The sequence below is a fragment of the Podarcis vaucheri genome (genome assembly GCF_965113315.1).
Source record: "Podarcis vaucheri genome assembly, chromosome: 14".
Taxonomy (NCBI): Eukaryota; Metazoa; Chordata; class Lepidosauria; order Squamata; family Lacertidae; genus Podarcis; species Podarcis vaucheri.
In genome coordinates, this window is record NC_138752.1 from 22424499 (window position 1) to 22450453 (window position 25955).

The 25955-nt window shown below is 41.8% G+C and overlaps 1 protein-coding gene across 2 annotated transcripts in view; it reads left to right on the top strand.

Annotated features, from left to right (window-relative positions):
- Positions 1-25955, top strand: part of ADAMTS17 (ADAM metallopeptidase with thrombospondin type 1 motif 17) — a 184805-nt gene that overhangs the window by 112305 nt on the left and 46545 nt on the right. The window contains exons 14-17 of one of the 2 annotated variants that reach the window (XM_082198330.1): positions 795-922; positions 10870-10990; positions 14158-14232; positions 21426-21506. In XM_082198330.1, the coding sequence (XP_082054456.1) occupies positions 795-922; positions 10870-10990; positions 14158-14232; positions 21426-21506 (405 nt within the window). The remainder of the gene's footprint in view (positions 1-794; positions 923-10869; positions 10991-14157; positions 14233-21425; positions 21507-25955) is intronic. The other variant, XM_082198331.1, reaches the window with a different exon arrangement.

Consider the following 25955-nt stretch of genomic DNA (forward strand, 5'->3'; position numbering starts at 1 on the left):
GTACGCTTGTGCATTATTTCCCCCTGCCTCCCACCCTTCAGTATGGTTTTTTATTTTTATGGTTTTGTTTATGTATTATTTTAAACTTACTAATTCGGTGTAACTAAGTGATATACACGTATGTGTGGCAATTCATTTAGAATATATACTGTGCTGGCTTTTCAATGACCAAATAGGCCAGTAATGTTGTTTTGGTGGTGATAGCTTAGATAATACAACTTGCTTATTTATATTTATTTTATGGTTTATAAGATTTTTTTGCCCACCTTTCATCATAAAGTTTCAGGGCAGGTTATAGCAATGTAATATCTAGTTACATAAACAGATGCAACTGTTATAATTATAAAAACAAATTAAACCTACTATTGTACTGCATTTTCTTCTACGGTGTTCCGTGTGATTGTTGGGGGCCAAGCATTCGGAATTGCATTGCCTGTGGGTTTGGTCTCCATGTTTATATAAATTAATATATGTAAATTTACATCTTTTACCACACAAAATAGTGGGTTGTATCCAAAGTAGCACTATTTGCTAGCATAAGGATTTCTGCTTGCGCAGTGGAACATCCTCCCACTCCCCGCCACCCCCGGTCCCCTAGATCTAAAGGGAAGGGAAGTCCCATTGCACAAGGATAAATTCTTGCACTGACAGTTCACATTAATTGAGTACCATCTTATCTGTTGTATATCATATACTTGTCCCAATAATTTTCAAGTGCTTTGGGTACACGACATGACTAAAGTCAATATTCTTGCATGGCGTTTTGTGTGTGTATGTGTGTATTTGTTTTTCAGATAAGCCCTGTGAACTTTATTGCTCCCTGTTTGGAAAAGATTCCCCTGTGTTGGTGTCTGACAGGGTAGTTGATGGTACACCATGCGGGCCTTACGAGACTGACCTCTGCGTTCATGGCAAGTGCCAGGTGGAGTAACTTTTTTGTTATTCTCTCTAAGCAATAATATTTGCCTTGTGCATGACTTAACTATGGAAGATGATAATAATGAGGATATGTTAAGCTTCAGCAAAGGCATTTCTGTTAGGAAAGGCTAGCGGGCAGCATAAAGTGTGCTCAGGGAATTGCTGGAACTGTGACTATGCTTAGCTGTGATTACATCCTCTTGCAGGACCACAGGGCCTCAGGTCGAGAACTGTTTATTTGAAAATACCCCCACATGAAAATTATGCCCCTAGGTCACATCTTCCTGCTGCAGTGAGAATTCTTGAAAGCTAGAAGAAATGTGAATTTGCACAGATGGCGCAGTCTTCTAAAATGCAGGTTATGAAGACATTTTCATATTGAACCAAAGTTCACCTGACCATATATATGCAAAGCTAGGTTTCTATGCTAAGCATTGTTTATTTTATTTCATTTCATTTATCTCACAAGATTTATATACCTCTTACAACCTCAACATGTTTTTCAAAAAGAATAAAACAATTAAATCATTGGTCAAAAAAACAAACAGTGAAAACCAACTATTTAGAACATAAAAAGTGTGGGTGTTGCCACCCTAAAAGACTGTTTTGTTTTGTTTTTTACAAATGCATTGAAGTATTATGTTGTACCTGTAACAGTCCCAGTTCTATAGATTGAAGCAGCCAAGTGGGCATGTATGGGGTAAGGCAATCTTGCAAGTAAGCAGGTCCAAAGGTATTAAGGCAACGTTTCTCAAACTTGGGTCTCCAGCTGTTGTTGTACTACAAACTCCCATCATCCCTGACCACTGGTTCCTGCTAGCTAGGGATGATGGAAGTTGTAGTCCAACAACCGCTAGCAACCCAAATTTAAGAAGCACTATATTAAAGGCTTTATATACTAGTAGCAACACCTTGAATTTGGACCGCTAGCACATTGGCAACTAGTGCAGGTCTCTGACCAGAGGTGTTATATGCTGACAGGGTTTCACTTCTGTCAGCAATTGTACAATCTGCACAAACTATAGCTTCCAGATCAAGCACAAGTGAAATCCCCAAATGGAGTGCATTGCAGTAACCCAATATTGCATGATGATGTGCACTTGGTATATAAGACTTGAACAGCTGGAGGTGGTTAAGTGATGTTCTTCAAGGGTATTTGCTCAATAGCTCAAGCTTCTTCTGGGGGACGTCTAGTGCATCCTCTGGTTTCTTTGGATTCTTGTGGCTGCCAACTTGGCCAACTCCTAGGCACACCCCAACCTTCTCAAACACCATTTGCTAACATCTAATTTATTGACACAATTTGGGTTGTTGTTTTTAATCAGTGACCTGGATGTAGGCTGCTTGGAGAACTATCTGACCTTGTTGTAAAAATATACCCTAAGTAAACAAACACAGTTACCTGCATTTCTTGCACACAGGTGCGCACACACACACACCTTCTTTTAATAGGCATGAGCGTTTTCTTCTTGATTCAACTGTTTCCACCACTGATCATTATTCTCTACTTTATACAATAATTCTCTCTTTGTAACATCCCAGCTGGTTGCTGAATTCAATAATAGCATCTTTAAATACTCTGAAGTTCTATGTGAGTGTTGGAAAATATCCAAAACCAAGAATGATTTGAGAATCGGGTTAGCAATGTTTATTAAGAGCACCTCTAGCTTCCCCTCACCCCAAGTTTTGGAATCTTGCCCCTTGTACAGTATTCTTTTTTCTTTTCTTTTTTACTTGCAAAATGTAAGCCCTTTCCCAATGGAGTTTAAAAGTTTCTGAAAAGAAGGGATTTAACAACATCTAAATTTCTGTAACAGCCATCACAGATGTTTTGCAAAAGGCAGTCACCCAATATCGTAAGGCAGTGCTCCCAAGACAACAGCTAAATGGCCCTGATGTACGTGGGAGCCAAAAGACACTTAGGATGCAGTCCAAATCCCTGACCAGCAGTGGCAGGGTTTAATGGTGTATAGTAGCCACTGCCGTATCCACAGCCCTTCCACCCGTGCCAGGTGGGGGAGGGGGCAGGAGTAGTTCCATTACACCTGCACTGGAGTCTAAGGTCGGAGGAGAAATTTGATGCAGTTTGAATTTAAAGGCAAAGCTGCCTAATTTATACTTTCCAAAACAAGCAGAACACAGTCATTTTTTGAAATTCTACAAAATATGCAATGCAGTTCTCCATGTGTACATAAATGCATATACAGTACTGTACTAGGGTAAATTGTGTGTGTAAATGCATATCATGGGAGGGGCGCAGGTGGCGCTGTGGGTAAAACCTCAGCGCCTAGGACTTGCCGATCGCATGGTCGGCGGTTCGAATCCCCGCGGCGGGGTGAGCTCCCGTCGTTTGGTCCCAGCTCCTGCCCACCTAGCAGTTCGAAAGCACAATTAAGTGCAAGTAGATAAATAGGTACCGCTTTCTAGCGGGAAGGTAAACGGCGTTCCGTGTGCTGCTCTGGTGCTGGTTCGCCGGAGCAGCTTCGTCACGCTGGCCACGTGACCCGGAAATGTCTGCGGACAGCGCTGGCTCCCGGCCTCTAGAGTGAGATAAGCGCACAACCCTAGAGTCTGTCAAGACTGGCCCGTACGGGCAGGGGTACCTTTACCTTTTTTTTTTTTTTTTAAATTAATTTTATTTTTATTTAAGAAAGATACACTCATTACATCGCTATACAGATATATACACCCATAAAAGTTTCCATCATAGAAAGAAATAAGAAAAAGAATAAAAAAGAGAAAAGAATAACAAAAGGAAAAAAGAGAAAGACAGATATCATACAATAATACAAAAACAAAACTTCAGTCCAGCTCAGTTTTGGAATTACATAATCTTACATTAATTTGCAGTATTACTAAAAAGTTATACGTCAATGCTTTTAGTTATCGTCAATTGATAAATTATTTATTCCCTGGCTGCTTTCAAAATAAATTAGAAATTTATTCCATTCGTCTTTAATTTTAACTGTTTTGTTTTGTCTTATTTTTTGGGTTAATCTCGCAAGTTCCATATATTGGTATAACCTCATTTGCCATTCTCCAACCGTGGGTAAATCAGGAGTTTTCCATTTTTGTGCAATTTGAATTCTCGCCGCCGCCATGGCATATTGAACGAAGGTTTGATCTATTTTCTTTATTTCTTTACCAATCATTCCTAAAAGAAACAACTCAGGGGTTTTACGGAAATTATATCTCAGAATTTTTTTCAGTTCATCATGTATTTGCTTCCAGAATTCCTTCACCACATCACAAGTCCACCAAATATGAAAAAAGGTCCCGACCTTGTTCCTACATCTCCAGCAGGTGTTATCAACATTATTATACATCTTTCCTAGCTTTACTGGGGTCAAATACCAGCGGTATATCATTTTCTCTAGATTTTCGCGAAGGGCTACGCATGCTGTGAATTTTACACCTTTTGTCCACAATATCTGCCAGTTTTTATACTCTATGTTGTGACCAAGGTCTTTTTCCCATTTTACCAACGCTCCCTTCACCAGGTCTTCCTTCGTGTCCCATTCCAATAGTTGTTTATACATTTTGGAGAGAAGTTTTTCATTACTCTCCAAAATTTCCGCCTGAAACCTTGATTTTTTTCCACTAAAGCCCACTCTCTTATGTTCGCCCCATAGAGCATTAATCTGATGAAAAAGCAGCCACTCTTTTATTCTGTCTTTCAGCTGCTCATAGGGCTTCACCTTCCATCCTGCTTCTGTCTTCACTAAGAGGTCCTCATATGTACATTTTACTTCATCCATATTTATTTTCTTACTTTTAATAATATCAATTGGAGACAGCCACCCTGGGATGCCTTTTTCAATCAAATCTTTATACCTCTTCCACACCTCTAGTAATGGGCCTCTAATTATATGATTGGAGAAGCCTCTATGAGCTTCCCCTTTCTCTTGCCAAAGGTAGGCGTGCCACCCGAATCTAATATTAAAACCCTCCAAATCCAATAAATCTGTATTTTGGAGGGTGGCCCACTCCTTTATCCAACATAGGCAGGATGCTTCGTAATAGAGCCTGATATTCGGGGCTGCAAAACCACACCTCTCTCTTGAATCTGTCAAGTATTTAAACTTTATTCTGGCTCTCTTACCCTGCCAGATGTACTTGGTCAGGGTTTTTTGCCAGTTCTTAAGGAAGGAGGTACCTTTAATAATCGGAATATTTTGAAACAAAAATAATAGCCTCGGGAGGATACACATCTTAATAGCAGACATTCTCCCTGTCCATGATAATTTCAGTCTGTGCCAGGTGTCCATATCTTTTTTGATATCCTGCCAGGCCTTACTATAATTATCCTCAACCAAATTTATATTTTTTGGTGAGAGCCAAATTCCCAAATATTTGACTTTATTCACAATTTTAATACCACTTTTTTCTTCTAGTTGGGTTTTATCCTGTTCAGTCATATTCTTTATTAGAATCTTTGTCTTTTTCCTGTTTAATCTAAAGCCCGACAGTCTACCAAATTCCTCTAGAAGTTCTATTATCCTGCTTGTACTGTCTACTGGATTCTCCACAGACAGGACCAAGTCGTCGGCATAGGCTTTAAGCTTAAATTCTTTCTTTCCAATTTTTATCCCCCTTACATTTAAAGCCTCTCTTATTCTATTTGCAATTACTTCCAATATCATTATAAATAGCAAGGGGGACAGAGGACAGCCCTGCCTTGTACCTTTCTTAATCTTAAAGGGTTTAGTCAAATTATCATTTATGATCAACCTGGCCTGCTGTTCTGAATATATTGCCCTGATACCTTTCATGTAGGGGCCTTCAATACCCGCTTTCTCCAGACATTGTAATAAAAATTCCCAGGAGACATTATCAAAAGCCTTCTCGGCATCTACGAAAATTAATGCTGCAGGGACGTCTATTCTCATATCTAAATATTCAATGATGTTTAGTATGTGGCGAACATTTTCTTTCTGGTGTCTGTTAGGGAGAAATCCTGCTTGATCTTTGTGTATATACTTTGTTAAGAGCTTCTTAAGTCTACCAGCCAAGATATCGGTGAAGATCTTATAATCGTTATTAAGTAAAGAGATTGGTCTATAATTTTTTACATCTGTTTTTTCTTTCTCTGATTTTGGGATCAAGGTTATATAAGCCGTTTTCCACGAGTCCGGGATCTTCCCTCCCTGGAGGATATTATTGATCACGTCTTTAAGCACTGGGGCTATGTACTCCCCTAACGTTTTATAATATTTTGCCGATAAGCCATCTGGGCCTGGGGATTTCCCCATCTTCATCCTACCGATGGCCTCCTTTATCTCGTTTACTGTGATCTCCTTATTCAGATGTATCCTGTCCTCCTCTGTTATATATCTCCTCTCATTTTGATCCAGGTAGTTCTTAATTTCGACACTGTTCTCTCTTCCTCTTTCATACAACTTTTCGAAAAATTGGGTAAACCTATTTTCTATCTCCTCTGGGTCTTCTATGATATTATCCTCTATTATTATTTTATTTATCACATTTTGTTTCCTTCTTTTTCTTAACTGCCAAGCTAATAGTTTACCCATTTTATTTGCCGATTCGAAATATCTTTGCTTTGTAAATTTAATTTTCCATTCTATCTCCTGATTCAGTATTGCCGAATATTGAGATTGAAGCACCCTTGAGGCTCGGATAGCATCATCATCTGTTGGGTTTATGACCAATTTTCTCTCGTAATTTCTCAATTGGGAGAGGATATCCTCTTTCTTACGTTCCCTTACCTTTCTTCTGTAGCTGTTTTGTTGTATTAGCAGACCCCTCATCACCGCCTTACTGGCATCCCACACCACGTCTATAGGGGTTTCTTTATTCAAATTTAAATCTAAATATTCTTTTAGGGTACCTTTAATTTTTTCCCTCACCTCTTCATTATCCAATAGGTTCTCACTCATCCTCCACTTGTATTGTCCCTTCGCTTCATTTTTTATTTCCATGTCTAAGGCACAGTGATCAGATATTGTCCTGGGGTAAATTTTACAACTCTTCACCCTTAGCGAGAGTATTCTTGTCGTCCAGATCTGGTCGATTCTACCCCAGCTCTGATGGGGTTCAGAGTAGTGAGTAAATTGTTTGAGGGAGGGATTTTTGTACCTCCAGATATCAATTAAATCTAAATTTCCTTCCATATCGTCAAAAGATTTCGGCAATTTCCCCTTAGCCAATTTTCCTTTTTTTTCACTCCTATCCAGATCCGGCGCCGGGACGCCATTCATATCTCCAAGCAGGACTAGTTTGTGAATTTCCAGCTCTAATAACATGCTTTCTAGTTTCTCGAAAAATTCTGCTCTGTTTGAATTCGGTGCGTATACCGTCACAACATTGATTTTTTCCCCCCGGAAATTTAATTGAACCCCTAGGATTCTTCCTTCCTCATCTTTGCATATCAGGGTCGGTTCCCACTTCTCTTTAACATATATTACTACACCTCTTTTTTTTTTTTTCATCAGAATTAATAAAGTCTACTCCTAACCTTTTATTCACCAGGATGTGTTTATGTTTCTTAGCGATATGTGTTTCCTGAAAGCAAATTACATCATACTTTTTGTTTTTTACAACTTTCTCAACTTTATTTCTTTTAACCTTATCGTTCAACCCATTAACATTCCAGGATAAAAATTTTAGTGTATGTGTTATTTTTAGCCTTTGTCTATTTCTAAACCTTCAACCGAGCTTGCGGGCTATAGTCTAAACGCCTTTGTCTCCTGAGGTTTCCCCCTCTTCTGCCGTCTCCTCTCCCACTACGGCCTCATCATCATCTTCCTCTGAGTCCCCTTCCCCCTTCCCCGCTCCACCCCTTTCCCCCTGTCTGCCCCTTATTTCCCCTTCCTCTTCTTCCACCCTATTCTTTATTTTGCTCTCTACCTTTCCCAAATCTTTTTCATATCTTCTCAGAAACTTATCCGCCTCCTGTGTGTCCAACAATCTAAACTTTTTCTCTTTGTAAAAAAAGCTTATCCCTTCCGGGAATTCCCATCGAAATGGGACCCCGTTTCTTTTCAATGCTGCTGCTACTTGTTTATAACCCTCTCTTTTACGAAGCAGCCTCACTGGTATTTCCTTATAGATAATGATAGGCCTTCCATCAATTCTTAATCTGTTATTATAGCTCTTTCTCAAAATTAAGTTTTTCATTTCCAAAGAATTAAAAATCACCAAGCAGTCCCCCAGGAATTTGCTTGCTTTCAGGTGTTTGGGCCTAGTCATTCTAAACACGTTGTCCACAGTAGCAGCCATCTCTTCCTCCCTTATACCTAGCCAATTAGAAAGTTCTTTAATCATCTTCCCTCTTATGTCCTCATTCCTATCCTCCGCTACTCCCCTAAATTTAAGATGAAGCTGTTTTAACCGCATATCTGCCATGGCTAGGTTATCCCAAATCTTTTCTTGGGAGTTACTCAGCTCCCCCAGCTCTTCTTTAACCTTCATTGTCTCCCTTTTTTGATCCCTCATCTCTTTCTGCAGTTTTTTATTAGATTCCTCAATCATTTTGGACTTTGCGGAAAGATCTTGAATTTTAGTAGAGAGTTCGCCAACTGCTCCTTCTATTTTTTTGTCAATCCTCTCCTGAACCTCTCCCAATTTGTTTTCCATATATAATGTATTTTGCTTAAATTCCTCCTTTATTCTAGCCCACAAATTGTCTAAGTCTTTAATTTCTTCCTGTCTCGACAGCTTTCTTTCTCCTGGGGTTCCACCCCCCCTCTTCCAATCCTTTCCGTCCTTTCCCGTCATTTCCTCCTATCACCTCTTAAAATTTTGCTTCAACCACACCCTTGTATCCTTTGTATCCTTCCCTTTTCCGCCTTCCAATTAACCGCAATTTTAAACAAAAGAAGTTTGTCAATGGTAAGAGAAAAGGAAAGGAAAAGAAAGGAAAAAGAGAAGAGAACCAGTTTCCAGACCGGATAAAGCAGCTGCCTCGGGTAAGGGTCCAAACTTAAGCTTCAGGTGACCCGAGCAGAGATCCTATGAACAGCCCACCGCAAAAAGTTGTACAGTCCAGCGGGGGGGGGGGTGTGGAGGGGGAGTGCGGGGTCAGGCCTTCCCAACTTCTGGGGGCCCCTTTCTTCACTCCTTACCAGTCCGCTTCTTCAGCCCGCTCTACGTCACAAAGGCAAAATATTAAAAGTCTAGTAGAGAAACTTAAAAATGTTTAGTCCTGCTTAGTCCGCTTTTGGCCTTTGATTGTCCAAGTCCAGGTTGTAGTTGTAAATTATAGATGTGATTCGAATTATGACTATAGTCCAAATTATGATCAGAGTCCAATATTCGAATTCCAAATTCCACAGTCGGAATCCAGGTCAAATTATGGAAACCCGTTAAACATCATGTCATCTCTTTAATTTTTAAGACCCCTTGTCCAGTTCCCTCCACCCAGGAATAACCTCCACATGGGCGGATGGGTAAGCACGGGGGGGGGGAGCGAAAAAAGGAGTAACAAAATATGTCGGCAGATACGGGAACTTTAGAGTCCTCTCGCCCTGCGCCTGCTGTGCCTGCTGCCGCTTTCTTAACCTTTACCCACCGCCGTCTTTCCTCCTTCAGGATGAATCTTAAGCTCCTTCCGAAGGTGTCTCGGATAATTAAACGTTCCGGGTCTTAAATGTACAATTGTAAACTACGGACACCCGGAGGTGCTTCTCCCTGTAAAACCACAAAAACAACCCCAAAAAGACGAACTGAAAAACACACCAGGGTCCAGTTAATCCTTTATGTCCACTACTGTCCTTTCTTTGATCCTCACAACAGATTATTCTTACTCAAACAAACTTTCTGAAAAAAAAAGCTCCTTACGCCATCGACTTTCCGCCTGCGCCATCTTATATCCTCCACCGTGCGGACTCCCAAAAACAATCTAAAATCCTCCAGGCGCCGCCCAGCTTCATTAGTAGCTTTTCGCCTTGTACACTGCTTTTTTTTTTCTTTATATAAAAGAAAGAAAAACGCCTTGAAAACGCTGGGGGGTTCCGTTCCTTTCTTAGGCGGTCCGTCGCTTCTCTCAGCCGAAGCTCGAGGCGTCGCCCTGCAGAGTCGTTACCGCCCCAATTCGCGCTCGCGGTCCTTCGTTATCTCCTCGTACCGGACTCAGGAGAACGGCGCGACCGCTTCCACGCTGCTGGGTATCTTTCCCCTAAGGGTTCCCCCCTTAGGGTTTTTGGGGTACGTTTCGCCCTTACGTCTCCCCAAGCCTCTGCAGAGCCCAGAAAACCAGGAACGGGTTTTCCGCGCTTCTTCGCTGGTTGCGACCGGAACCGGAAGTCCCCGGTACCTTTACCTTTTTAAGTGCATATCATAGTGAAAATAACATACAAGCATTCATATTATTTTATTATTGTTAGCCGCCCTGAGCCCTACTTGCACTTCGGCTGGGGAGGGCGGGATATAAATAAAAATTTATTATTATTATTATTAGAGGGGGGTTTTTTTTTCTTACCGTGAATTTCAGTTTACAGATTGGGGGAATGACATTCCTGATAGGGATGACTCCCGCTTCTAGAGACAGGCAGGGTCTTCAGATTCTTGTGTCCTCTTCAGGGGGGAGGAGTCATCCGGTCTCTCCATACTGAGTGGCAGGCACTTAAGCAGAACCCACAGGTTCACAAGGGAGGAAAACACTCATATACACCGTAAGATATTAGGTGAAAGCACAAAACTAACTCTCCAGAACGCCTCCCCATACCCAGCTGCAACCAATCACAACCTCCACCTAGGGTTGACAAATGCTGAAGTGAATCAGGCCAAAGGAGGGCAGAATGTTGGCAAAATTCTCATTGATTTTTTAATAGATCCGTTTTGCAGTTTCCCTTTCTAACAGCAACTTTAGCCCTACCCAACAACACCTTTTCTAATGTCCATTTTTCCCTTCGCAGTCCTGTGCTTAATCAAAACAGACCCCTTTGCAAATACTTTCCATCAAAATAATGAAGAACCTCTTGTTATCATTAGAAAATCGGCTGTGATGGGATCATCGGATCAGCTGCCAAAGAAGATCGTTGTGGCATCTGCAATGGAGATGGCAAAACCTGCAAAGTGGTGAAAGGAGACTTCAACCATACTAAAGGGATGGGTGAGTAGATACTGGGCAGTCTCAGTAGCTTGGCATGGGAGAAATGAAATGCAAAAAAAGTCTGTGCCTGCAGAAGTTAAGGCATGTGCTGCATTCTGAGTGCAAAGTTAAGAAATTCAACTTGTTAATAGCAATGTGATACTCAGCTTGATACAGGTATTGACTGAAGTCACTCAATTTTGATTCAGACTTTGCGGTTTCAAGACACTCTGCCCCAAAGGTCTTTACATCCCAAGGCTATTGCCTTGCGCTGTCAGATTTCAGAAGGATAGCTTTGAATCTACTGGTCATTATTGTTCCCTGTGTGCTTCCATCTTGTTTCACAATGAACAGATGCATAGTCCAAAGCTCATGCAGATCAAGAGTGAAGACAAGTGGCAGACAAGGCATGCTGTGAACTACCACTTAGAATAAATGTGTGTGCCTGCCTTGCCACTGTACTATGAACATGTGGTGTTCTGATTTTCAGCCCTTGGGTGGCCATGTATCCTACTTTACAGACACCATTCCTCCATCTAAAGGAGTTCCAGAGGACAGTCCTTCACTTCAAGGTGCCTTCTGTCTGGTTCAAGGTAAAGAACCGTAAGAAAGCAGAGGCCTTGAAATTGCCCACCAACAGTTAGCAGGCCAGGCATAAAAATCACTTGGTCAGCCTTTTCCACGATGGTGAGATGTATTGTATTTCTATGTCAATTATAATAACTAAAACAGCATGTACATGTTTTATGCAAATCTATGTGCTCTTTTTTGGCAATGCTCTACCCCCCACTTTCATTGACTCAATCGTTTTAATTGGTTGGTGCACAAGGAACAATCTTGGCTAGGGGTTTCAAAGAATTCCCAGAAATTATTATGGGTTGTTGATTTATTATGTTAATATTTTGGTTTTATTATTGCTGTTGTTAGGAAGAGTGTATGTGAAACATGTTTTTGAATACTGGATGATATTTTCTGTTTTATTAACTGCTTTGGATCCCCTTTGAGAGGGGGAATAAAGTAAGGGTACAGTTCTTTAAAAATGAGATCCATTCTCTTGTGCATTTCCCATTCATTGCAACAAAGCTCGTCTGGGGTTAGCCGTTAAGAGTTGCAGTGTTTGGCATAATCCTAACTTGGCCGCATCTGCCATGACTACTAATATCTCCAAGGTGGGCCAAGGACAGACTGTGAAATGGCATATCAGAATTTTATTTATTTATTTAGGCTATTTATGAATCACCTTTCCTTCAAAAATAGTTCAGGGCAATGCGCGACAAGCAAAAATTTAAAATGCAATTGAATATCAGTTCAAATAGAAGTTCTACAAGTAGAACTGGTTAAAACACTGCATGAAGCTACATTGGAAATAACCAAGTGGTGGAGGAGGGCAGGTGTGTGTGTGTGTGTGTGTGTGTGTGTGTGTGTGTGTGTGAACCATTTCACCAGTTCAGTTAGTATCTACATTCTTGAAGGATAGCAGCATCATGCTTCCTTTTTTCCCCTTGAAAAAATTAATGCCATAATCCATGAGGACAATGAACGGTGGCAGTGATGGGGGGCCTTTGGCATCCCCTCTGGTGCTGTGGTTAAACGTGGTGGCCGCTAGAACCGTTTAATATTTTCCTGCTCTTAATGACCACTTACCGTCTTGCTGGTGAGTAGCAGTTGCAGCCTGACGCAGCGCCTCCTCTTTCACCCAGACATGCAGCACTATTTTAGAATGTTTCCCCGTCCACTCTGGCCGCCGTGGAGGCTCACAGGTTCTCGCTAAACCCCTCCTTCAAATGAGCCAATCTATTGGTGGCGGGGGGGTGGCATGGCCATCTACTTAGCCTAGCCAACCACTCAGCACAGCATCCAGTCAGCTGGGAGCGTCACCCACCCTTCCCTTCATTAATAGTTGATTACTGCTCTAACCATTTCTTTTCAGCTAAGCAGGCTTTGCTGTAGTCTTGTGATGGTTGCCGTTTTCGGAGCCAGGAAGGAATTTTCCTTGCTCTGCAGGTTTCGCCTTCCCCATAGCATTAGTCACAGCTTTGGCGGTTTAGGCCTTGGGCAGAATCCTGTAGTTTTTCATCTAATCGGGCTGTGGTGAAGTGGTGATTCACCCACTCCTATTCCCTGCGGTGGTGTTAACAGGGTACCCCGTTAGAGGGGTCTGGAGGGAAGTGTCTGTCCAAAGAGCCAACTGCGTAGGGCTAGCGGGCCATAGAGCTTCCCTCAGCGATAGGGGGCCATCCACGTAAACCTGCGTTTTGCAGTGGTAAAGGTAAAGGGACCTCTGACCATTAGGTCCAGTCGTGACCGACTCTGGGGTTGCGGCGCTCATCTCACTTTATTGGCCGAGGGAGGCGGCGTACAGCTTCCGGGTCATGTGGCCAGCATGACTAAGCAGCTTCTGGTGAACCAGAGCAGCTCACGGAAACGCCATTTACCTTCCCGCTGGAGTGGTACCTATTTATCTACTTGCACTTTGACGTGCTTTCAAACTACTAGGTTGGCAGGAGCAGGGACTCGAACCGCTGACCTTCTGAGTGGCAAGTTCTAGGCTCTGTGGATTAACCCACAACGCCACCCACATCCCTTGCAGTGGATCCACCCCCAAATAGACCCTGTCATGCCTCAGTTCCCCCAGCAGGGGGGGGGCTGAGAGGGATACACGCCCAATGCCTATGCCAAAGCTTCCTACAGCTGAAATCAATAAAGTTGTGGCCATTTAAATCCCAGACAGTTGTTGTGTCCATTTATTTTACTCAGCAGTTAGGCGCGCCGGGAGGGGCGACTGTGGCTGGGCACGCAATGTTAATTGCTGCTCTTTTATTTTATGTTATAATAAAATGTGTTGTTATAATAAAATGTGTTGCATATTTAAAATATATAAATGTAAAAGTTATAATTGAACTTGGTCAGATATTTAAATTTTATAAGAAAATAATCCATTTTTAAAACTGCAGCAGCTTATATTTTACTTATATTGCACAATTCTGCTGAATGCTGGTGACACACCTCTGCTTAGAGTTACACTTGCATGCACTTTGTTGGATATAGCATAAAGCTATTTGGAATGAAACTGTGTAATATCTGCACACTGGGCTCCACTGAATGACCTCATATTTTGTGACTGCTGACTCATGAAAACAGAGTGAGTGTTGTAACTAAACCCATGCCAATTCCTTTCTTTTTCTCAGTATCCAATAGTCAATGTAAGAAGGTTTCCACGTGTGTGATGGCAAAGGCAAAGGGAGTCCCCAAGTGTTTCTCGTGTAAGAAGCCTGGTTGCTCTGTGTGGTGCTTCTGGGGTAGATGCTGTTTGGTGTTGGGTCTCTCTCTCTCTCTCTCCTCGGGTTGGATCCAAACATGGAAATGGTATTTTTCTAAAGGAAGGAAGGAAGGAAGGAAGAGCTGTTGATAAATGCGAAAGCCTTTTGCATCTACATTCAGCACGACTTGCCAAGATTGCAACCAAAATACACAAATCCCTTCTTTATAAGGATCTTTTGGCTGTCCTATGTGAAAAATCACATCTTGGGAAATTCATTATCCTTGCTTCTTGCCTTGGTCTTTCTGATGTAACTCTTAACTTTTAGAGTTGGCTGTGTTTCAGCAGTAAAGGCTTATAGAACAAATAGGGTAAATTGCTAGATTATGCAGTAGTGAAGTGGCATTGTCAAAGGTACAGGTTTCTTTTGTGATAGTCACAGCCACACACTCTCACATCCATGCCCCTTCTAAGATTATACAATAATGTAATAATAATAATAATAATAATAATAATAATAATAATAATAATAATAATAATTTATATCCCGCCCATCTGGCTGGGTTTCCCCAGCCACTACAGGTGGCTTCCAAGGACTCTCCTCCCTGGAAGAGAGGGGAGTGGTTGTGGACGGGAGCCCGAGCACCGCCCCTAGCAGGGGGCGTAGCCCCCTGCTTCCACCTCACCTGGCTGGCGCTCACGCCCCTTGGGAGGCAGCCAACCAGGTGCCTCGGAGGGGGCGTGTTCAGCAGCCTTCTGCTGCGGCGCCAGCCTCTCCCCGGCCTCATTCTTCGCCATCATCTCGTCGCGAGTCACCCACCCTCCACTCCCTTAGAATTAGGGCTTAGGTCATTGGCCTTGCTATGGACCTTAGGTTGGTCGCCCTGGTTGTCTAGGGGGCCTGGTAGGAGTTTTTCCATTTGGCATTAGGCTTTTTGGTTTTTTTGCCTACCTCGTAGCAATCGTCACAACTTTTGTGGTATTGGTGGGTAGGTTAGGCATTGGAATAATGTGTTGTGGTATGTCGAAGGGCTAGGTGTGGCCATCGCCTATGCCTTCAATTTTTGGGTATTCCGTTAAAGGAATCTGGCGGTCGTGTGTTCTGTCCGATGCCTGCTTGGCGGGAGGCCATAGCACGACCCTCGGTGACATCAGGGGGGAGTCTATAGTTGGATTAGCATCAACAGGCTCCACCTACTGGTGAATAAACCCACTTGCTTTAGAGATCCAATGCCTAAGCCAATACCTTTTCCACTGCTGTAATCAATAAAGTTGTGGCCTTTCCATGCCCATTAACCTTATATCATGTGTCCTTGTGTATTCATTCCGCATCGCGGGGGTCGGGTCCTCGAACCACAACAAAATATTAAAATACAGTAGGCTGTCAAACATTAAAAGTTCCCTAAACAATAAAAATAATGAGGGATTAATTGTAATAATGCTGATCTCCTTGGGTTCCCTTTTAGCTAGATCTACTATTTTCTGAGCACATACTGCTCTTTGTCTTCTGTGATGTTCCATTGTACATAACAGAACTTGCACATCGTATGTTTTCAGTGTTCCTAAATGCTTAGCTTTGGAACGTACAGTGGGTAAAGAGCTCCCCTTTCATGCTGATTGGCTTGAGACAGGGACACTGCTAGAGAAATAGCAGCGTATCTTTGATCCTCCGCCTGCCTTGACCCCTGACAACTACACCACTGAGTTTATGCCTTTCACCTGAGCAGCCCAGTGAGTTTATAGTCCTCACTAAAGTTTGAGTGCACCATCTCTTATTCTATGCATCTGCCACACAGGTGAGAAGCTTACACAATGCCTAGCAGGGAGCAGCAACAGAGGGGGTGCACTTTGCTCAAGGACACACAACCAATCTTCTATATCCCATTTGGGATCTAAAAATGTGTGGGAGTGAGCTGGAATATTGAATGGAAAAGGGGAAAATAAGCATTATGGGAACCTGTTGCCTTCCAGATGTTGGACTGCTAGTTGTCAGGACCACATCAGCTTATACTCGCATGCTCCTTATTTGTTTTAATTATTTAAAAGCTTTTCTAAATCCACTTAATGTTTTTTAAATCTCTAAGCACGATATGCAATATAGAACACTGTTCATTAAAACAAAAATACAACATCAAACCAATAAAAAGTATAAAAGCAAATAAAACAAAGATTCAGGGGATTCATCTTAAAACAAGGCCCGATCTTATGGGCCGAGGAAAGCCAAGGCAAAAAGACAAGTCTTCACAAGATGTCTGACGCCTCTGATGGTTGCTGTATCACATTTGGCAGAGGGGAAGGGCATTCCGCAGTACAGGCAAAAGCAGAAAATGCCTGTTTCCAGGTCACCACCCTTTGATATACTGTAATTTCCCCAGATCTAAGTGATCTTACAGGCCTACAGAGGAGCAGGTAGTCTTTCAGGTAACCTTGTCCTGAATTGTTCAGAATTTATATATTAGCAAGACCTTGAACAAGGTGGCTGATTGAAAGCCAGAGCAGTTCCCACAGCACAAATGCAGTATGTGCCTGTCCAAATGCTCCATTCAGCAACCTTCTAAGCTTATATTGCTTACCCCTGTTCTGTCCCCCCCATGGACGCACACAGGGTAGGACTACAGGCAGTCCCACATGCGCAAAGCCGCTGTGGGTGGGTCTGCTCTACTGGAAGTTTCTCTTAATGTTGCGCCAGAACTTTTACATCCTACGTTGGTGCAATAAGGCTTATTTAGAAATGGGTTTTTCTTTTGACCCACGCAACTTGTAACATGAGGTAGAAAGGAAAGTTATTTGCAAGTTTTGCAGCACTTACAGCCACTATATAATATCTGTTTCACTGAAGAGATCACTTTCCAGAAAGATCCATACCAGCTTCCTCACTGAAAATCACACCAACATCTGGTTTTGGCTGGCTGAGGAAAACAGCTTTGCCTAGTAATAGAAATACTTCAACAACCTTGCTTCCTCCCCCACCCTCTCTCCGGTACTTATTTCTAGCCTTCTCGGTGAAGCTACAACAGGCTACCCTTCACATATTAATCTTCATGGTGACGAAAGTCTTGGTTCTCCCTTTATCCTTCCCTTCCTCTATCTCTGCTCAGGTGTCTCCTCTAATTTGACTTCTACCATATAATTTATATGCAGGATTCTCTTCAATCGCAGCTTTGCATTCCTGAAGCATTGATGTAATGCAGGCTATCCAGAAAGATCATTGCACGCCAAAAAGACAGAGCGCTATTCCCGAGGTGGAGCATGCTTGTGTACAGTGCTATGAATTATCAAATAATGAGGTGCTCCTTCAAAGCATCGTCCTTAGAACAAAAGTGCTCTCACGTTAATGGATGGATGGACAGGACATGTAGACAATGGTACCATCCCACAACTGCATATAGTTGATACTGTCAAACCTGAATCATCAGAGCCTAGAGGAATAGGCTGGATACTGTTGAAAATATGGGATGTCATAATTCTGGCAATGGGACTTAAGTTGCTCAAAGTCAATGAGACTTGTTGACCTTTCTGGTGGAGAAACTGCAGGTACTAAGTGCTGAAGGAAATGTGGCTTGCATATAATGGAAAAGGTATTAAGGGATGCAGGGTTTTTTCAAATGTTGGCAAGCTTATTTCCATTAATTTATTAATCCCTTGCGAAGCAACATATGAATGAATTCCAAAGCTCAAGAGAGCAATAGTGGAAATGAGTTTGCATGTATCCGTAGTAGATTTATTGAATTTGCAACCGGATTAGATTTCTGTAATCTTTTGTTGCTAAAATCTCCAACTTTTTTGTCCAAAGGAACATGCCCAAGAGTTTTACCATGAGCCCTTCAAGAAATTAGATTCAGGAGAATTGTACCTCTATTGGTGGCCACCTGCTTCACATATTGCACTTTAATAAACCCAACAGAGAGCACCAGCCTATCCCAATTCTCTAGCTGTTTGCACCAGCAGGTGTTGTCAATCATCCAATTGCTACATCCACATTTTATATGTTCAGCTGTATGCTAGATCTGAAATTGGGCAATAGCTTTAAAAAGCTAACGTTTGAGAGCTCTGCATACTATACTATACTATGCATTGTTATTATCATATTGTCCATGGGAGGCTGAAGCATTGAAGCTTGCCCCAGGTCAGGAAATGAGTTTATGGCTGAAACTGGAGCAAACCACAGGTGTCATGCTCTTTAGCCACTAAATCGATATGCCATAATTCTTGCATAGTCCATGGAAACACAGTTCTATGGGAGTTCAGCCAGCAATGGTCCAAGGCAATTGTGAAACGACACAACTGCTCTGTGGTGTCTGGTGCCTTCTGGATAGTCTATATTGATTGCACTTGAGCTTCTCTAAGAAATGAGCCCTATGGACCAAAGAAGACACAATAGCAGCTAAATGCATTATTAGCAAGCACATCAATTGAAATTTATAAAAATGCACCTGTGGGGTTTTTTGTTGTTGTTGAGGCCCCCACTTGGAAGGAAGGAATTCTTACCCATTTCCTCCCTCTGTGGTCCCAATGAAATTACACCCCTCCCCAAATCTGCTATTGCCCTCCCCCAAATGGGAGAATGGAGGTGTGTGCCTACTACCAGCTTTTCTTTCTTTGATCAGTGTGGATGCCAATGCTGCATTGAACATCATGTCTACTGTGGCCAGAAGCTTGTAGTTGTGCAGATATTTTGCCAGAGATAATAAAAACTCCATTGAAGGGTTGCTTTCCCACATATTACATGTGGACAAACATACTTTGAAACAGAAGATCCAGTAAAGGCAAAGCAATCATTATTTGTAGTAATAGTGCAACCAATACCAGAATTGGAATTACATTTAAATAAAATTAATTGGGTCATTTATCAAGCTTATGAATAAATGGCTTGGCTTTCCTGCCTAAATTACATTTTAAAGTGGCCAAAAATAAAGAGGTTTTCTCTTGTAATGTGGGGAGTGGCCTGCATTTGAGAAATTATTCTGCTGTGGTAGATTCCCTGCTTTCCTCTGAATGTTGAAATTGGTTGGATTTGTCCAGCAGGTTGAGTCATTTGATGCCACAATTTTAGAAGGATCTGGCTTGGAAGCCCTTGAATTAATTTTCTTTAAAAAACAAAACAATAAGAAAACTTTAAGAAAACACACTGTAGATTTGGGGCATGTTCCAAGGTGGTGAGAGGGTGTGATTGTCACGTGTGTCATGTTCTTGTAATGGTGTCATGTTATTAATCACTCATCTCCTATGTGTTCATGTCTGGTAGTCATTGTTGGTTGGGTGTGCTTGTCCGTGCATGAGTTTTGGCAAAAGATTTTTGCCATTAGAGAGTGTGGTGACTGCAGTATCATTTTAAGTCTTGAACTGGACAGCACACACTAAAAAACACGCCAAAAACCAACACCATACTATATGTCAAATGTCTGTTTGGTTTGACCATTATGGGCTACATTATTGTGGTAAAAGCATATTTAAACAAAAACCTACCACTACATGCAAGTAGGGGACGGGGAAGAAATCCTATTCAGTTCACATTTTAATGTGAACTTTAATTTTAATGTGAACTTGCCTAATTTGCACTTTGCAGAACAAAATGCACACAGAAACTTCTATTCTCTGAATTTTTCTTTTCTCTGAATTTTGCAATGCAGTTCCCTAACTAATGTATATATTAGGACAAGATGCAGATAAAAATGCATATGTTAGTGGGGGAAACACAAAAGTGCATCACAGGAGGAAAAATTGATTTCAAAAATGTATATACTGCATTAGGCAAAACTGCATGTTAAAATGTGTATCAGGGAAAAGGTGTAATAAAACGCTGGTGAATTTTCATGAGGGTTTAAAATTTGCAAACTGATAATGGAAGTGTAGTGTAGAATGGAAAAAATGGGAAATGGTAAGAAATGAAAATTGACCCATTTGTCCATCCCTACATAGCAAGACAATTATTATTGCAACATGCTTTGTGGTCACTAAACTGCTGCATCCATCCAGCTGGCCTTCACTGGTGTCTTTATACAGATCCCTGCTACCACTGTGTTTTCAGTTTTCCCTCAGGGGTGGGGTTAGGCTGCTTCTCTTGGTAACCTGACGAGGGGAGAAGAAAATGAAAAAGGTAATGTGCAGTCAAGGTGGGGAGATCCGGTGACATGGAAATGCAAATTGGGGTTAGGAGAGTGAGACAGGAACAAAAGGGGAAACTAAGAATGCACATTGAAATAGGTGCACTTGGGTCATATCACTTTCCTGCTTGTTGCCTCTAGCAAAGACCAGATGAACATGAGATCCCCACAGGTTTGGAAAAAGAAGGGTTTGCAATATATCATCTAGTGGGCTGACCCAACAATTACTTGATTGATGCAGATGCTGCTGCTTAAGCCCATGATCAGTAACAAATGCTCTTGGACCTTTGCAAAAAGCATACCTGAGGGTTGTTGTTTTTCCAGAGGTCATTCATACAGGTTGAACTATTAAATCACCAGCTCTTCCTTTATGCCAGGCATGGAGCAAGAGTACAATATACATGAGCAGGAACTCAGCTCCCAAACCTGATCATTTGAAGACCTTCAGCACAATTGCTATTTCTTTTAAACAGACGTTGCTTCCTTATTTTTTGTTTAATTAAAATTTTATCCCACCCATCCTCCAATGAGCTCAGGTGGCACACATGCTTCTTCTCCCCCCATTTTATCTTCACAACAAATTTGCCATAGGTTAGGCTGAGAGGTGGGTAACCTGCCACCCTACTTATAGGCAGAGATATATGAAGCAGTTTCCTGCAAACAAAAATAGCTAATGGATTATCTGGTCAAGGAGGTGTAGCTGAAGTAGCAGGGGGCTTCTTGTGTCAACAAGGTTTGTTGATTTAGGATCATAAGCCTATATCTGCAGCTCCTGGAGCAACCTGACATGTCTCTGATAATGTCAACATGCACAAAGTATATCAATAAACTAGACTTTTATTCCTCGTAATCTCAGATGTGGAAGCACATTTAAGATGCGCCCAGAGATATTTTCTTCCTCCTCTTCAGGTCATATTGCATGACAATGAAACTTGAATGCCACATCATAACATTTCAAAATGTGAATTGGAATTGGCTTTTTAAAAATAAATTATGGACTTCATATGTTAAATCACAAGTACCCAGTGTCTATCTTCTTATTTATTTGTTTTCTGAGATACTATGATCAATGTGTCCTTTTCATTTGCCCCAGGTTACATTGAAGCAGCAGTGATCCCAGCTGGGGCTCGACGGATCCGTGTGATGGAGGATAAACCTGCCCACAGTTTTCTGGGTAAAAGAGAAAGAAAGAACGAACTGGTGGCTTGATCTTACCCTTTTGTTTATGTTTGTACTTTGCTATCCTGAAATACAGCAAATTGTCTCCAGCCAAGAAATACTCAGAGTAGACCCATCAAAATTAATAGATCTAAGTTCATTGACTTCATTAATTATTGAGAGAGATTTGGTGAGATATTGGGAAATCATCTGATCGCTTTGTCTCCCTTTTGCAGGGATTCACAATGGCTGGTTGCCCCAAGCAGTTTTAAACCTGGGCAAGAATTGTATCCACTCCCATCCACCTTTTCACATGTGTCTGCTAGGGAAAAAAGCTTAGGCTAAAATGAACCATGGTTTTTAAAGAAGTAAAAGACTTTACACACAAAACATCAGAAGTCACAGAAATGAGGCTTTAAACATGTTTCCATCCAGTGAACTGAAAGATTTAAAAAGGAGGTTCCGAAATCGTTTTCAAGAGAAAATAATTAGTTACAATCTCAGAAACAAAACATGCAATCCTCACGTTAATGAAAGAAAGCAGATTGTGTGAATCTTCCTGTTGGGAAGATTTACCACTTGGAGTTTGGGGACCTGGAAGCCAGAGATGGTCCCTGCTCTTATATCTTCATTCTTCCAAAAGAAAGAAGTGTACTAACCTGGGAGAGAACAAAGACTACAAGTGCTTCCAAGTCCCTGGAGGAGAATGAGATCCTAACCAGGTGACTCATTGAAGCTGCTTCAACTTAACGCTTTCATGGGCCCAGTGTGAGGCAGAAACTATCCCATATTAATTTATATGGGTCTGCTCCAAATTCAACTAACTTGGGATACAACTCAAAGTAAGAGATGAAGTACTGTATTTTTTGCTCTATAAGACTCACTTTTCCCCTCCTAAAAAGTAAGGGGAAATGTGTGTGCGTCTTATGGAGCGAATGCAGGCTGTGCAGCTATCTCAGATGCCAGAACAGCAAGAGGGATCGCTGCTTTCGCTGCACAGCGATCCCTCTTGCTGTTTTGGCTTCTGGGATTCAGAATATTTATTTTCTTGTTTTCCTCCTCCAAAAACTAGGTGCGTCTTATGGTCTGGTGCGTCTTATAGAGGGAGAAATACGGTAATATTGACTTCTGCAACTAGCTGACATGTGCCATTGCTCTTTGATCCCCAAATGTTCCAAGGGCTCCTTTTAGGACTGATAAATGTGAGCTGATTTTAGGGGGGAGTGCCTCAAGGCAGAGATACAGTGATAGCTACAACTGTAATTGTCTAAACATTATCATTATCATTACCAGTACCACTGTTACTGAAAGCTGGGACCTACATCAGGATGCTGTAGTGTTTTCTGGGGTGCCAAGGTGTCCTCTCTTTGAAGCACTGTCAGAGAGTATTTCTGTGTTTGGGGGAATTCTCTGTTTAAAGGGTTATCCCTCCTAGTTTACAGATAAAAAGAAGCATAATAAAGGAGAGCAGGAGTTTCAGAGTTGACCCTGGACAGCAAACTGAGTAGGCACACAAGCTGCCTGACCCTAGTCCTCGCTGCTATAGTCTTTGTATTTCAAATATAGTAGTTATTTTTAAATTTGCATCTGTACATAAGCATGTGTAAATATGTCCCCACCTTTGTGGCAATGCATTTCTTACTTCCTTTCTTCAGTGTATAAGTAGCCACCCTGGCCTTTCCTCACTCCCTGCTCAGTGCTGTTGTTAACGATACAAGGCAGTCATGCCCTCCTGTTCAAGTGATTCTTTTTCAACTACCACTCAACATTCTGTGGCTATTGAGCCACATCTGATACTGAAGCAACTCAAGCCTTCCACTCCCCCATTCACTCCACAGAAAAGTTTTCTATTTTACTTCTCCAACAGACACTCTTGGACTCTGGGGTTTGGTTGGGGGGGATAAGGAGGGGGAGAGAGAGAGAGACCAGCAACACTTTTTTGTGTTCTACAACTGTTGAGGTCTCCCTAAATATTTTGGTTCCTCCCTCCTTGTTTTGGCTTCATTTCTGTCTGCACTCACCACCTGAGTTCACCATGATAGGGTGTGGTTATTGACATCCATGTACACAACAATTTTACAGAGTAAGAATAAGATGACAGCCCCTGCACCAAGAACCTTACAAATTTGACAGAGCAATGGGAAAGGGTGCATAACTGTGGAATGCAATTCCATGTGACAGCAAACAAGCCGCATCCCTTATGGGTTTCAAACAGGCCTTAAGTAAAACTTTGCCTTCTTACCACTGCCTTTAGCAACTGATTAGATGTGAGCTACAGAACTTCCTGACTTCTGCTCTGCCTGATTATGATATTTTTAATATGCCGGTTTAGAATTGGTCTCCTTCAATTTTAGTAATGCTTTGAAATATTGTATTGGGGTGTATGTGGGAGAGAGAGGGTATGTTATTGCCTTAAACTGTGTTTTCTTGCATGTTTGATGCACGGCTGGCTTTTGGAGGATTTTTCTTGAAAAGGGGGCATTCAAATATATTACATAAATTTATGATAATAAACAGGGCAGGGGGTGTTCTTTCGGTTCAGTTGCACTGTCACCTACAATCCCTACAAGGGGGTTGGTCTAGACTCTAGGAGCTTGTAATCCTCAAACAATGGTGAAGCTAAGCAAGTGTGGGGTTCATCAATACATAGGTGGAAGCACCACATCTGCCCTTCTGAGCTTTCTAAAGGAGCAAAATGTTCCTAAGAAATAAATGGCTATGATACAGGCTGCACATCAAAATGCTTGTCTTAACTTGTGTGTGATCTCCTCTATGTCCCATGGCTGATCAAAGCCCTTTCTGTGCTGTCAGTTGGGGCAGTTGCAAATGTGAGTAAACCCTGAGGTGACAGAGATATGCTATGTTTTTGGGGAGATGGTGACAAAATTGAATATCAAAGAAAATTTCGATTCTGCAACCTTGGATTACGCAGGTCAACACATTTGCTGTTCTTTTTGTCTATGCAAGAAGCCTCAGATCAATAGAAATGGTCAACCATCTCTCTAGCTTTTGTGATTTCTCTAGTCTAGGCATTGCCTGCACCCACCCAGCCCTATTTCATACCTATAAGAGCTAGAGACTTGTCATTTTTAAGATGGGAGCTGGGATGCTCAGGAAGCTGCATTCTACAACAAATACGGCATTTTTTTCAGGTTTGTCTCCTCCAGGAGGCTGAGTAGCATCCAAGATTACAGTGTGCCATTCTTTGATCTCTTGCCTGCTACTGCTTTCATTTCTGCTTACCCGGCAGCCAGTTTTGTGGACTAAAATTACGCCTACACGGAAGACTTTGACATAGCAAAGCTTTGGAGAACAATGACTGCCAGTGTTCTGGGGCATTGCAAGTCCTGCTTTTGGAAGCCAGCATTTTTATTTGTCTTGGTTGGATTAATTTGGATGCTTACTGCCAGTTGAGCTTTGTCAGATGTCACTTAGGGTGAAGACAGACATAATGTAGCTCAAATTGCATCTGCAGGGCAAGCTGGCCTAGGTGGCAGTCCTTTTTCTGTGGCTGGTCCTTTAAAAAAAAAGGCTGAGTGCTTCAATATTCATTTATCTCTACAATAATTTGTTGTCAGATAGATAGAAAGATAGATAGTTCAATTATTTATTATTATTACAATCACAGAACAGCCACTAAATTGCAGCCAAACAAATGCAATTTGCAATTTACAGGCCAAAAGATAATATTTTTGTTATTTATACATACATACATACCCCTCCCATCTGGCTGGGTTTCCCCAGCCACTCTGGGTGGCTTCCAAAAAAAGTTTAAAAATACATTAAAACTTCCCTAAACAGGGGATTATTACAAATTAAACACATAGCAAAAAAACCATCTAAGATATGTGTGCATTGTCATATGTTCACCGTCATGCTTAGGATGGATTACTGAGCACTACCATAGTTAGTAAGGAGTTTTAACCATCTAGTTCCTAGTAGCATGGGTGGTGCTGTGGTCTAAACCACTGAGCCTCTTGGGCTTGCTGATCAGAAGGTCAGCAGTTTCAATCCCTGCAACAGGGTGATCTCCCGTTGCTCGGTCCCAGCTCCTGTCAACCTAGCAGTTTGAAAGCACACTGAAAAGTGCAAGTAGATAAATAGGTACCGCTCCGGCGGGAAGGTAAACGGCGTTTCCGTGCACTGCTCTGGTTAGCAGCTTAGTCATGCTGGCCACATGACCCCGAAGCTGTACACCAGCTCCCTTGGCCAGTAAAGCGAGTTGAGCGCCGCAACCCTAGAGTCGTTCGCGACTGAACCTAACGGTCAGGGGTCCCTTTACCTTTACCTTTACCATAGTTAGTAAGGAATTTTAACCATCTAGCTCCTAGTAATGCATGCTGATACACAAAATTTTGCCCCTTTTGTGGTAATTTCATTAGCAAAATCTGACAAGAGGAAGGAGGTGTAAAAATTATCTGTTGGAAATTAATTAAAATAGGTGTGATGTATAAGGAGTAAATGT